At 56.5% G+C, this 14,736-nt stretch overlaps 1 protein-coding gene across 1 annotated transcript in view; it reads left to right on the top strand.

Moving 5' to 3' along the window:
* Nucleotides 1–14,736, top strand: part of CDH22 (cadherin 22) — a 66,222-nt gene that overhangs the window by 29,376 nt on the left and 22,110 nt on the right. The window contains exons 4-6 of the mRNA XM_040637847.1: nucleotides 49–216; nucleotides 3,693–3,886; nucleotides 6,384–6,637. Coding sequence (XP_040493781.1) covers nucleotides 49–216; nucleotides 3,693–3,886; nucleotides 6,384–6,637 — 616 coding nt within the window. The remainder of the gene's footprint in view (nucleotides 1–48; nucleotides 217–3,692; nucleotides 3,887–6,383; nucleotides 6,638–14,736) is intronic.

The following is a 14,736-nucleotide window of genomic DNA, read 5'->3' as shown; positions in this document are numbered from 1 at the left end:
TTGGGGGGGGGGGGGGGCATCCCTGGCCTCACTGTCACTCACCCACAGGTGTGATCCGGACAGCCGTGCCCGACCTCGACCGCGAAAGCCAGGAGCGCTACGAGGTGGTGATCCAGGCCACAGACATGGCGGGCCAGCTGGGCGGCCTCTCTGGCTCCACCACCGTCACCATCGTGGTCACCGATGTCAATGACAACCCACCTCGTTTCCCGCAGAGTAAGTGGGGCCTTCCCAGAGGGCGATGGCTGCATCTGCGTCCATCTGGTAGACCCCCAGCACGCCTCCCATTGGGCCTCCGTGGGTCCGTCCATCCTTCCAGCTGCCCACCGAGCTCATGCTTCCCTTTAGGCTTCCACCACAAGAGGGGCTTGAATCTGTCTGTCCACCTGAGTCACCCATTTCCCCTCAGTGCTCCTCCAATCACGCTTCTTGCAGAGGAAGTCCTCCAAGTTGTCTGATTTCCCACATAGCCCAGTAACACGGTTATCTTCCTACCCCTCACCTTGCTTCCTGCCGAGAGGGACCCCCATCTGTCCACCTACTCTAGCCTGTCACTGGCCCACCCACACCCCACTCCCGCTTACTCCATGTCATCTGCCACTGACCCAAGCTTGCAAAGGGAAGGGCTGGGGGTGGGGTGAGAGACACAGGAATGTAGACAGTGGCTGTGGACAGACCCAGGCCAAGGCCTGCCTGTGCTGCATGGAGAAGCGGGGTGCTGGAGTGACAGGCCTGTCCCCACGATGAGCCTGGAAGGCAGGGTGCTGTGCTTTTGAATTAGGAGGTCTTTCCACTCTCTGCCTCTCTTGGCACAACAGGGGACAGGGGGTGGTTCTCTGGCCGAGTCCCCCACCTCCCCATCAGCCAGTCCCTCTGTCCAGCCTTGGGCCGAGAGCCGTGCCGGGGAAGCCGCCGGAGCTGGCAGAGACTAAATGCCGCGGGGAGACGGGCTGATCCCTATCGGGGAGTCATTACTCGAGGTCTGCTGCTCTCACATTAGGCCCGCCACAGGGGACTGACCCCCGCGAGATAAGGGAATCCAATCCCTTAGCTGAGAGCGCACCATCATCGGGGCCGAGCGCCTCAGCCGGGCTCAGAGCGGGGTGGGCAGAGCCACCAGCCAGCTCTGTGTCGCCAGGGAGCCGGGCGCAGAAGCCGCCCCCCCTACGCGGATGGGGGAGCTTTGAGGCGCCGCGTGGAGGGTGGGGGCCACCCAGGCTTCTGCCCAGTTGTACGAGGCTCTGTGCCAGCTCTGAACGGGAAGCGGTGGGGCAGAGCAGAGAAGAGGGACCCCGGGCCCCAGGAAGACTCGTTTATTCATTCATTGATTCGTTCCCTCTTTATTTTTAACACTTCTTTGTTGTGTAATATGTATACAAACAGAAGACTGTAAAAGACAAATGTCCAGTTTGGCACCTAAGTATAAAGCGAACCCTCCTGGAGACCACACTCCTGGACTCCAGAAGCCTCCACGTGCCTTTCCTGAGCCTAACCGCACCCCCCACACCCCCTCTTCCAGAGTCAACCATGACCCGCTTTTGTGATCGCCGCCTCCTTGCTTGACAGCCAGTTTACCTACATACTCATCACCAAACGCTGTAGCTTAATTTCACCTGCTTTTTTAACCTCAGATGAGCAGATCATACCATATAACCTCTGTGCCCTGCTTTTTTTTTTCTTAAAATTATGTTTATGAAATTGTTAAGTTGCTGCTTGTCCCTATAATGAATTCATTTCCATTGCTGCACAGTGTCCCATCATTTCTCTATTCAGTGTTGATGGACGTTTGGTTTGTTTCCAGTTTGAGGCTCTGAACGTTGTTGCACCTTGTCGAACATCTCCAAGTGCCGGTTTGCACGCGCGTCTCTGGTGTATATACACGCTGGAACACAACAGCTGGCTCATGGGATATACTCATCTTCGGCTTTACTAAACAAAGCCAAACTGGTCCCCCCATGAAATAAATGCATGTATCCACTGCAGCCCACCCTCACCAACACTTGCTGTTGTCAGACTCTTGAATCTGTGTTAACCCGGTGAGCGCAGACCCACGCTCCTTTTCATTCATTCGCTCCCTAGTCACTCACACATTTCATTTATGCGACAGTCTGGTGTTCTGCCAGGCTCAGAGAATGCCTGATGAATAAGAGATGTGGTTCCTGCCTCCAGGAGTTCACACCCCGGACAGGGGAGAGAGGAGAGAGCAGGGAGAGAAGAGGCAGAAACTGATAGGGAAAGGCAGGAATCCTTACCGTGGGATAAGCTAGGTGGCCCTGGGGCACAAGACTGGAGCCTGGAGGTCAGTCTGAGAAGGCTCCCTGGAGGAAGGAACATTCAGTAAGACTAAAGGAAGGGTAGGAATTGGAGAGGGCACAGCAGAAGGGAGAATAAAGAGAGGCGATGCCTAGAGATGAGGAATTATACGAACTTCAGGCAGGCTGAAGCTGGGGTCAGGGAGAGGGAGGCTGAGGCTGCAGAAGCCGGCAGGGGCCAGGCAGCGAGCGTCCTGTAGAGCAGGCCAAAGGGCTGTAGGGCTCCATTGCAGGGCAGCGGGGAGCTATGGAAGGGATTCCAGCGGGAGAGTGGCACAGTCAGCATGTATTAGAAACAGCCCCTCTGGCTGCCACGTGAGAATGATTCAGAGGCCACCCCTCCACACGAAGGGTGTCCAGACCTTGGGGACTCCAAGAGGCTCATCCTCAGCTCCACAGGCCCTGCTTCACCTGCGCTGGCCCCTCATTTAGCAAATCACCCTTATCTCGACCTCAACTCTGGGAAGAGAGGAGGGTACCGTTTGTGTCCCATCTGGCCTCATTCCCTCGCATTTCTGCTCTGCTTCTCCCCTCTGGCCACAATGGCCGTCTTGCCATTCTTCAAACATACCAGGCATTGCACTCACCTCAGGGCCTTTGCACCAGCTGTTCCCTCTGTCTGGAATGCTCTTTCCCACAAACCTGCTTGGCTTACTCCCTCACCTCCCTCAGACTTTTGCAAAAATGTCATCTTCCCAGTGAGGGCTTTCTTGATTACCCTATTTAAAACTCCACACACACGCTCCTCGGCATTCCCCATGCCCCTTTCCTTCTTTTATTTTTCTCCGAAGTACCTATCACTGTTTGATATACCGTGTGTTTTACTGATGTGATTGTGTGTTTCTCTGCCTGTTAAGAGGAAAGCACTCTGAGAACTGGGATTCGGGTCTGTTCTGCTTGTTGCTATAACCCCAGTGCCCGAACTGCATCTGGGACATCACAGGTGCTTAATAAATACATGGGAACAAAGGAATCAGTGTCACTGACGTCAATAGCAACAGGCAGCGGCATGAAGCCCCACTCTTCTAGCACACTTGGTTCCATTTATCGAGTAGCTGCCATGAGCTAGGCACTGTAGTAAGCGACTCCATGCCTCATCATCTAAGTTCACTGGGGTAATGACGGTGGCTTTAGGAAGGCACTATTGCCATTCTACAGGTGAGGAAACCAAGGGAGACTGAACCCCAAACATTGCAGGCACTTTTCCTATCAGTCAGCAAATCAACTCAGCATCAGAATTAGGACCCTCCTCTTTGCACTACCCGCTTGGAAGCCCCTTGCGGACACCGCCCTCCCGGGAGCCCATCTGGGCCCCCCTCTCCTGGTGGAAGTTGGGGTAGGGGCTGCCCCCCTCCCTGTTCACAGCTGTATCCCCTACAGAGATGTACCAGTTCAGCATTCAGGAGTCAGCCCCCATCGGCACGGCTGTGGGACGAGTGAAGGCTGAGGACTCGGACGTGGGCGAGAACACAGATATGACTTACCACCTCAAGGAGGAGAGCGGCAGCGGTGGCCATGTGTTCAAGGTCACCACGGACAGCGACACTCAGGAGGCCATCATCGTAGTGCAGAAGGTGGGGCTTCCCCAGGAAGGGGGAGAGGGCTGGTGGGGGAGGGGCGGGGGGAGGGCACCTCAGAGCAGCCACATGGCCCCATTCCACTCGGGGGATCAGGTCTCTCTGGGGACTCAGGACCAACCTGGGGGAAACAGCGATGGTATCAGTCCCATTTTACAAATGGGAAAATGAGGCACAAAGAAAGTAAGTTGCATAGCTGGTTGTGAGGGCACGGATTCAAACCAGATTTGGATCCGTGCTCGGAATCACTGCGCTGTGCTCCTTCGAGGCCATGCCCTTCACGCTCATCATTTCCTTTAATTCCCCTGCTTCCCTCTGAAGAGACGTCAGTCGTTAAGCCCATTTTCACAGTGAGAAAACAGAGGCACAGAGAAAGAAAAGGGCTCACCCAAGATCACACCTGTAAGGGGCAGAGTCAGGATCTGAACCCAGGCCTGGTGACTCCAAGCTCTTTCCTTCCTGAGTCTAACAGCCCTTCTCCCCTACTGACTAGCCCAGGAACCAGAAGCTAAAAGAACAAACTCAGGGGTTCCTAGGGGAAGGGGATGGAGGGCAAATGAAAAGCAAAAATCCATCTTCCAGGACTTGGTCGTGGGCTTGGCAACTCAGGGCTCCACAGGCCTTTGAGACCATCGCCCCAGCCCTGCTCTCCCACAGGAGGTCAATCCCCTGCCCTGGCCTGCAAATGATGGTAGGCCTTTGCATGCCTCCAGGTTGGGACGCTCACTCCCTGCCACTGTCCAGGTATTTCTCCTCCTGTTCAGCCAGAATCTGCCTCCCTAAATCTGCCCCCATCAGCCTGGGCCCTGCCTTCTGGGACCCACAGCGACATCCGCCCTCTACGGCCCTTCATTCACTCACTAAGCACATAATGACCCGCTCTCTACCTGGCCTGGAGGGTTTGAAAAGAGAGGACTCCCAGTTTCTTCAGCTACTCCCCAGAAGATTAAAGGATAGCAGCTACTGCCTATAATAACGGGTATACTATGTGCCCAGCACCCTTCAACCGCTTTTCACATATGAGCTTAATCAATCCCTACGACAACCCTCTGACGTACTATCATTGCCCATTTTATAGATGGCACACTGAGGCCGTGGCAATTCAACAATTCGCATCTGAGGTCATGCATCCTGCAGAGCACATTAGGGCTATGAGCCCAGGCAGTCTGGCTCCAGAATCTACCCTCTGAAGCATTCTATGGTTTTCAGTCTTCTGAGTTCCATTTGGCCCCTGGAAGATGAGCCCATTTCACAGATGGGTTCCAGCATCACAGAGCAGCAGAGTCAGGCCCCAAGCCCAGCCTCCGCGCTTGCTCTCCTCCCCAGGCTGCCCCTAACCCCCTCCCCCAAGTCAGGCCCCTCCCACCTGCTCCAGCAGTGGCGCCTGCGGTGTCTCCGCCCGGGTGCGCTGGCTCGAGCCCACGCCTGATTGATGACTGGGCTCCAGAGCCCATCGCTCATTCACAGGCCCGGCTCTGGGCTGCCTCCCTGCATCCAGATTTCCCAGGCAACAGGACAGAGAAAGGAGGTGGTCGTGTTTGCTGCTGGAGAAGGTGGGGGCGGGAGGTTCTGAGAGCAAAGTGGGGGAGGGACTATGCACAGGGCAGGTCTCTAGGAAGGGCACCCTTGCCACCCAGAGAGCTGCCCCCGCGGGACTGAGGTGCCTGAGCCCCACCACTGCTATTTCCCTTTGCTGTAAGGTGCTGTCTTTAGGAGGCCGGAGCCAACACACAGCAGTGGAGCTCATTCATCAGAAGGTCACCCATTAGCACTCCCTGATGAGAAGCCAGGCTCAGGGCGGGTTTAGCCAGATTTCCAAGGAAAGCTCTAAGGCAGCCTGGCTTATCGGGCTCAACTCCTATTAGTTGCCCCCTGTGGACCTGGGAAATGTCTCCTTCACCCTCACACCTGAGGCCCAGAGAGGCTAAACAGATTGCCCACAGACACACAGCGAGTCAGCCGCAGATCCAGCGCGCTTTCCTCGCCTGGGGTTAAGGGCCAGGACTTGGGAGCCGCACTGCCTGGGTTTGAATCCTGCCTCTGCCAGGGCCTAACTGCTAAGTGACCTTGGGCCTCGATTTCCTCCCGGGTAAAAGGAGATAATCACAATACAAGCCTCTTAGGGCTGTTGTAAAATTAGATGAGTTAATGTATTTAACTGGCACACAGTAAGCGCTCCGTGAATTAATAAATGCATGAAATAGCCCAACATACTGTGTTTTGGGGGCGGGAAGTTAGACGTCAGCGTCCTTTAGCCCTGCTGGGCTGTGTGCCCCTCGGCAAGACTGTCCCCGGCAGTGTCGCTTCCTCCGCCTACAACCAGGGAGGGTGGGTCTGGGTCTCAAAACAGCCAGTTCCCACTACTCCCGGCGCCCCCTCAGAGTCAACGTGACCTTGGGCCGGCCCCGCCCCCTGTGGGCCCGCCTCCCTGACTTCCTCTTTCGGCGCCGAGCCCACCCGGCCCACTCACCCGCCGTCTGCTCCCTCCCCGCAGCGCCTGGACTTCGAGTCTCAGCCCGTGCACACCGTGGTCCTGGAGGCCCTCAACAAGTTCGTGGACCCCCGCTTCGCTGACCTGGGCACGTTCCGCGACCAGGCGATCGTGCGCGTGGCCGTGACCGACGTGGACGAGCCCCCCGAGTTCCGGCCGCCCTCCGGCCTCCTGGAGGTGCAGGAGGACGCGCAGGTGGGCTCCCTGGTCGGCGTGGTGACGGCGCGGGACCCCGACGCCGCCAACCGGCCCGTCCGGTGAGACCCCCGCCCGGGGCCACGCCTGCTGCCTGCTCTCCCGCCACCGCCCCGCGGACAGACTGCGGGCAGAGGGGGAGGGGCGGGGGACGGAGAAGGGGGGGATGGACACAGAGATGCAGCTCAGAGACCAAGGAAACAGATGTGAGAATGGTCACCGAGAGTCAGGGGACTCAGGACAAGGAGGGAGACCCAGGTTCGACAGACACCTCGGAGTGAACAGGGCTCGCCCCGGCCCTCCTCTCTGTCTACGGCGGCTCCCTCCGTGCCCTCCGTCTGTCCATCCACATGCTTGGGACCCCTGATTCCACTCTCTGGCCCACCCTGCCGTTTCAGCAGTTCCCCTTGGCTCCCCTAGGCATCCAGAACTCACCACTTAACCGAGCGCCAGGTCCGTCCACCAAAAACAACGACCCCAACTTTCCAGTTGTTGAGATAAAAAATGTTGGAGACACCCTGTTTCCTGCCTCTGCCTCACACCTCCTTCCAGGCCAGAAGCAAATCCATCATCCGCACTTAAGCAGCATATCGGGAATCCGACCACCTTCCCTACCTGCACTGCTACCCCGGGTCCAAGCCACCATTTTCTCTTACCCGGATCCGGATCCGGATTCCCGCACTCCACCCACCCTCCGCTGGTCTCCCTGCTTCTGCTCCGCCCCTCTTTAATCTAGAACTGGCCGGGGGGCGGGACCACACGGGCTGATCCTGTCCAAAAGGAAATCAGAGCGTGGCCCTCCTCTGCTCAGAGCCCTCCAGAGGCACCCACCTGGCTCAGAATAAAAGACCGGGCTCTCACCATGCCCCCCAGACCCATGAGATCTGGCCTCACTGTTTTTTCTCAGACCATTTCTCCCAAGGCCCTCCTTCCCAGGGAACCCCTGGCTCAGCCACACTGGCCTCCTCACAGCTCTGCAGATACACCAAGCTCACTCCCCCTTAGGGCCTTTGCAACGGCCATCCCCCTGCCTAGAATGTTCCCTCCCTCACATCCCCACGACTGGTCCTCTTGCTTTCTCCAGGCCTTTGCCCAAGAGTCACCTCAGTGAGGCCTTCCCTGACCGCTCTTTCTAAAATTTCAACCCCACCCCAGCCCCCAGCCCCAACACTTCACATCCCCTTTCCTCATGTTACTCTGTCCTCAGTAGCCTTCGTCACCATCTGACACGCTACCTAGTTTTCTGACTCCGCTGTGTGTCTCTCCCGCTACAAGATAAGCCCCTTGAGGACAGGGAGTTCTGTGTGCTCGCCATGTTACGTGACGCCCTGCACTCAGGGGACACTCGCTGACTGCAGTGGTGAGTGAATGAAACGGAAAAGCAGAGAAAAACTGAAAAAAGAGAGAGAGACTCAGAGGCCTGGGGAGAGACCCACAGTGAGAGGAGGAGGTCGGAGAGAGGGGGGAGCCAGTGGAAAGACCACGAGAAGAACTACAAGAGGCAGAGGACCCCCCCCCCCCGATCATGGAGAAACAGAGGAGATTTGCTGAGAAAGCCAGAAAGGGAAGAAAGAGAAACAGACACAGGGAGAGAGAAGGGCGAGCAGGGAGAGAGGCAGATGGGCAGAGGGGAGGGAATGCTGCAGCTGTCAGTGTCCCTGGAAGGATTTGGGAAGTCTCTGACTGTGGCCCAAGTTGGAAGAAGGTCAGGTAGAAGAGACAGAAAGAAAGGTTGTAGCAGAAATGATCCGGAGGAGGTCAGGGATGGGGGAAAGGGCCATTGTTGGACAGACAGGAAGGAGATTCCTGAGCTCCCTGCGTCCTCCCCGAAACCCCTGTACATAATCAGTAAGTAATCCCCGAACCAACTATACACGAGGCTCTGTGCTGAGCATTGACGAGAGGGAGAAGGGAAGTTAATTTGAGGATCTCTGCATTACATGGTTCCAGATGGGTAACATTCCCCTCATCGTCTGTGTGAATGGGTCTCTGAGTTGTACAGTGCACAGCCTGTGTGATCTTACATGGCAGCCCTGGGTGAGGACAGAGAGACACCATCCTGCCTAACTGCCTATGGGCTCCCAGACTGGGAAATAGCCTCAGGGGTCTTAAAAGGCTTCCTGGAGGAGGCAGGAAATGAACTGAGCTGGGACCTGGGTATGGTCAGGCGTAAATACGAGGTGAAAGGCATTCCAGACAGAGGAACAGCGTGTGCAGACATACGGAGGCAGAGGTAGATGTGCCTGGAGAAGAGAGCAGACCGGGGTGGCGACAGTGGACTGAGGGAGATGAGGCAGCAAAAGTGAAGTCTGACGGGCCTCAAGGGTGGGCTGAGGAGCTCAGACTCAGGCCAGAGGGTCAGAGCGACGGGGCTGCCTCTGCCCTCCTCACTGCCAAAACCATCCAGCTGCCTCTGAGCTCCTCTGCCGCCCTTCCACTCAGGCTGTCAGGAGCAGCCCCCAGCCTCTGGCTGGGCCACAGACCTCTCTCTCCAGGAAGGGATTATCACCCATGTGTGTGAGGCAGCAGAGGCCCGGGGAGGGGAGGAGGCATCCCTGGGCTCTCCCCAAGGAGTTGGGAGCCAAGGGTAGGGGCTGAGTCCTCGCCTCCCAGGTTAGTGCTCTAGTCTGCCTGCTCCCCTCCCCTGCAGCACCGCTCTCACACCCCCTCTCAGTCTTCTCCTTCCTCCTCTGTTGGTTTCCCTTCCCTCCGGCTTTTATCTGCACTGAAAGGGCCAACTTTGAAACCAGCTTTTCACCTTCTTTCATCTCTCTTTGCTGGCCCCTTCCCTGGGGCTCCTCAGATGTGGAAGCAGTGAGAAGCTTGAGACAGGTCCAATTTACCACCACAAACATTTACCCAACTCCTCGTGCGGAGAGCCAGGCGGGCACGCGGAGATGACTCAGCCAAGGGCAGAGCTGGGGGTGAGCGCCCTCTCTGCAGGGGGCAGACGTGGAAACAGGAGGCCAGTGAGGGGCCACTGAGAGACAGAAGGGCTCCTCGCAGGGCAGGCGTGCTGCCCAGAGCCCAGCTTGCCGCCTCAGCTCCCGAGTTCTCAGGGTCGTGAGCTCAGTCAGCGCTTACACATTGAGTCAAGGGGGGAAACAGTGGTAATAGGACCTCATCCCTGCCCACAGAGAGTTTGCCTTCTCCTGGGGGGACACAGTCATCGAGTTGTAAAACATTTGTGACGCAAGTCGTGAAATAATTGCCGTTAAGAGCTATGAAGGAGTTAAACAGAGTAATAGGGTAAGGAGGATTGGGGGCGACAGGGGCTACTGTGGTTCGAGTAGTCCAGGAGTTGACAGATGAACCGAGATCAGAATGATAAAGTGAGAGCCAACCCGCAAAGATGTGAGGAAGAACGGTCCAGGTAGAGGGAACAGCAAGTGCAAAGGTCCTGGGGCAGGGGCAGCTTGGTGTGTTCTGGAGGTGAAGAGATTAAGTAGTATCCTGGGTCCTGGGAGATTTTACCTAACACACTCAGCACCTGGGAAATACAGAGATGCAGATACACAGAGCAGTTTTTCTGAATTCCCGCACTGGGGAGAGGGAAAGTACCTCATCTTAGTGCATTTCTCCCTCAGGAGGTATCATACTCAGTTTATAGATGAAGAAACTGAGGGTCAGAGAGGAGAAGTGACTCTCCCAGCATCATTCAGCTTGAAGGGGGGAGGAATGATTTAACCCATGATTGTCGGCTTCCTGAGTTCAGCCTCCTGTTGTTTTACCCCGGCTTCTTACTCTCTCTGTGGTTAGGTGTCCTCCCCCGTGCATAAGGCACAGAGATGTGTCGGACCTAGGCCAACGGGAAGAATAGGCTGCCATATGAAGGCATCTAGTGACAGATCTAAGTCTCAGTGGTCTTGGGCTGAGGCCAGAACTCCAGGGAGGGGTGAGTTCTCAGTGCACCATGGAGGGGAATGAGCACAGGCTTCCCCAGTGGCCCCCAGCAAGGCTGAAGAGGTGAGGTTGGAACAGGGAGAGGCCGCTCCAGGTTGGAGTGATGGTGGGGGCTGGGAAGCAGGAACAGAGATGTGGATCCGGGAGGCTAAGTTCAGCAGCAGGGTCATCAGCTGGGTGAGCTCATGGCAGGGTGGGCAGAGATGAGGACAGAGGGACGCTTGGGCCAGGCCGGGAAGGACCTTGAATGTCAGGTGGAGAAGTGGGGCTCTATGCTTAGGTGATGGGAACCCTTGGAAACTTCGGAGGGAGGGAGGAGAGTGCTCAGACGGGCCCATCTCTGGGTTAGGCAGCCTCGCACATAGTCAGGCCCTTGATCAGCCCAGCATAGCCCTGCACCCTAGTGAGTCTTCTTCGAACATAAAAACCAGCAAAGCCCACAGTGGACCAGAGGGAGCAAACACCTCATTTCCTCCCAGCACTCCACAGTGGGGTGCAGCATAAAGTATGTGGGCTCAGGAATCAAAGAAGATCTGGGTCGGAATCCCAGCTCAGTTGTAGAACCATGGGAAGATCACTGGACCCACTGCAAGGCTCAGTTTTCCCATCTCTATAATGGGCATCATGATAGTACCTGCCTCATTCATTTATTCAAAAATTAGGTATTAAATGTCTACTGTGTTCTACTAGGCTCTGTGCTCGGTGCTCATAGGGTTGGAGGGAGGCTTGTTTGGCACATAGTAGGCTCTCAGGAAGTGGACATTAAACATTTTCCTTGGTGGCCTGGACACCCATTTCTACCCTTCAGTCTGCAACCTGTACTGATCACGTACAAATTCCCAGGCATCGTGTTTGGGCTTTGAGTGTGTGTCTTAAGGTGGGGGGGGAGCAGGTATGTGAAAAAGAATCTCAGATGGGGTGCGGTGAGCAGAGAGGACTCCCTGGTAAGGGGGAGGGGAGCCCCTTTGGCATCTGAAGAGACGCTCACTCTGTAGCTCAGGTGGGGGCTGTGGCATTCAGCCTGCTGCACACGCGTGTACACGAGCCCCCACAAGGGAGCCCTGGGAAGGCTGCACGCACAGGAGCCTGCTGCCTTTCTCGTTTATCATGCCTGTGCGCACACTCTATGCACGTATTTATGTGGACAAAAACCACGTGGTGCATGCCCTGGCCAGGAAGCAGGACCCTCCCCACACCCCCCACCCGAACCTTGACAACAGTAGCACTTTGTGCCGTTGGAGTGTGTGCGAGTGTCTGCGGGTGCACGCGGCTGGCCCTCAGGAGGGTGCCCTTAGACGAGGCCCCGCACAGACGTGGGTGTGCCCCAACCAGCCCTTTGGACCCAGGCCAAGGCACCTGGCTTCTCTTTGCCCGGTTTCCTCATCTGTGAAACGGGAATGATAGCAGTGCCTGGGAAGATGGGAGGAGCTCATGCACGTAAAGGCCTTCTGCAGGCCTGGCACGAGGTCTTGGCCTGGCAAAAAAATGTAAGAGCTAATCCACAGGTCATGTGGCAGGTGCCCACCGCTGCTAGAAGTGTTCTGCTGGTAGCTACTTACTCGTCCAACCCTCACCACTGCTCAGTAAGCTGGGCATTGTTACTATGTCCATTTTTAAGAGGAGGAAACCAAAGAACAGAGAGATCAAGTGATCTATCCAAGGCCACACAGCTAGGTTTCAAACCTAGGCAGTTGGGCACCATATCCATGCTCCTGACCACCATTCCGGGGCGTCCCTTGCACGCGTGCACAGACACGCACACACACGCCCCACACACTAGCTGGCACCTACCCACATTCTCTCTCTGCACTCCTCCAGCCACACCTGCTCGGGTTCCCCTCCCTGCCATCCAGGTCCGGGCTGACTCAATGAGGAGCAGGACCTCTAGACCCACAGCTGTCTCCCACCCTCCTCAGCCTGCTGGGGATACTCCGTCCATTGTCAGTACATGGGGCCTCCCACCCCCGGGGCACACAGACCACACACGTGTGTACCCCTTACCAGACGTTTCTGAATAATTAGAATAACAATCATTCTCTCTCATGGAGTAATCCTGGAGCTCAGCTAGGCACCTTATCCTCCAGCTAGGCATTTAATCCTCCCAGCAACTTGCAAGGTAGGATTATCATCTCCATTTTGCTCCAAATTCAAGTTCAAAGATTGAAGTGACTCGACAGGGGCATCGTGGACTTGGGTCCACACCCAGGGCTAAGCAGCTGCCTCGTGAGCCTTTGCTTTTCCAACAGCAAAGCGGGATCTCACACACACACACACACACGCACACCACTCACATATTCAGATCACGCACACACACACGCTTTCCACCCACAACACAGACCAGAAGCACAACTCATGAACCTACACGTGAGGTCCGTAAGCCTCTCCTCTCCCACCCCCCATGGTTGCCAGGCCAGGCTCCTGGCTTCATGCCGCGCCCCTCCACCCCTCCCTCCCACACTCACTGGCTGGCTTCCGGAGCTGAAACAAAACCACCTGGGCTCAGCCAGCCACACTGACCTGCAGCCCCAAGTCTCTTGCTGGTTAATGGCAGGTCCCTGCAGCCCACCCCACGGCCTTGGGAACAGCTGCCTCCACTTAGATTCCGCCCCCCACCCCCAGGAGGGTACAAAATAGAAAAACTGGGAGGAGAGAAAAGAGGGGGGAGGTCAAGCAGGAAGGTGGTAGGCATCCTCCCACAAGCCCTGCCTCACGCCCAGTCCTGACCCAGCGATCAGGAGCCCGAGGCTGTGGCAGGCCCTGGCCTTCTCCTGGACTCTGTCTCCCAGGAGAACCAGGGAGAGTTTCCTTCCAGCCGAGCTGACGCTCGGAGTCTGGTTCTACCTCCTTTGGACCCAAACATCTGACAGGGCCAGGCTGGGGGCAAAGAGGACCTGAGGCTCCATGCCTTGCAGCTTTGGGTGGTACAATGAGCTAAAAAGCACTCTGGGTAGAGAGTCCCAAACTTGGGTACAAATTCCAATTCTGTGACAGTCCCTGTGCAATTTTGAGTAGGGTCATCACTAGCCCACATAGCATCTTTGCATAAATAAGAAGAAGAGCCCTCTTTGAGAAGATCCTCCCTCAGGACACATGGCTTGGCAAGCTGAACACCGGTTAGATTTTAACCCCACTTCACCTCTTCAACCTGGACCTTTGTGCAGGACACAACCTGCTCAACCATACTTGGCAGTCCTAAGCTTGGCACGTTTCCTCTCTGAGCCTCAGTGTCTTCATCTGCAAAACAGGAGCGATCCCATTAGCTTCACAGGATGCCAGGCAGGGACGTCATGTGTCTCATTTGCCCATTTATCCCCAGGACCTAGCACAGAGCAGCACAGAGAAGGCACTCTGTCTAGGCATAAAGGAATGCACGGAGGGATGGCTAAAGGAAAAGCAGGCTCTGAACTATGAAGTGCTGTACTAGTGGAAAGAAGTATCATCTTGGGTCTGAAGCCCCCCCCATACACTTCCACCCAGGTCAGGAGGACCCAGGTTGGTCAGGGGCAAGGAGGGTGTGGGCTTAGCGGCTTAGGGACAGGAAGGAGAGTTGATGGTGGCTCGGGAGACAGGCTGTAATGCCCACTATACCCATACACCCAGCCTTTTACAGTTGGCCATGGCTTTCACCATCTTCGCCTCCACCCCGGTAACCAGGAAAAGAATAAGGGATGTCACCCATGCCTGTGCCCAGTCTCATGAATTAGCTCCTCTAACCCACGCCACTGTGAGGGAGTATAGATCACCCCCTTTTCCAGGTAAGGAAACGGAGGCCAGGAAGGTCCAGTGACTTGTCCAATGTCACACAGGTAGAGTAAGTAACCTAGGATTCAATTGCAGCTCTGCTACTCTCAGACGTGGGCAGTCCACTGGGTGTCATTATTCCCATTCCACAGATGAGGAAACTGAGGCCCGGGGAAGTTGTAATGCAAAGTCCCCCTATAGGGTCACTTCAGGGCTTTGCGCCTCCAGCAGAGGGCGTTTCTGGCGCCCTGGCCTCCCTGGGCCTCAGTTTCCCCCTCTAGGAGACCTGGAAAGGGTCCCTTTCCTCCCTGTGGGAGGGGCCGGGTGGCTCAGGCGGAGCTCCACCCCGCCAAGCTTCTTTGTCCTCGCCACACAATGCGCCCTTGCTTGGCATTCGAGGCCTTTGTGGGCCGCGCAGCCTGGCGGCGCCCCCCCGCCCACGTTATCAGCGCGGGGAAGCGGCGGCCGGAGCTGGCGGGGCCTCTCTGGGCCGCCGCCCGAGACATGTGTTGGACAC

Source organism: Ursus maritimus, unplaced genomic scaffold (genome assembly GCF_017311325.1).
Source record: "Ursus maritimus isolate PB19 unplaced genomic scaffold, ASM1731132v1 scaffold_22, whole genome shotgun sequence".
In the NCBI taxonomy this organism is placed as follows: Eukaryota; Metazoa; Chordata; class Mammalia; order Carnivora; family Ursidae; genus Ursus; species Ursus maritimus.
This window is presented reverse-complemented; position numbering and strand designations above follow the sequence as displayed.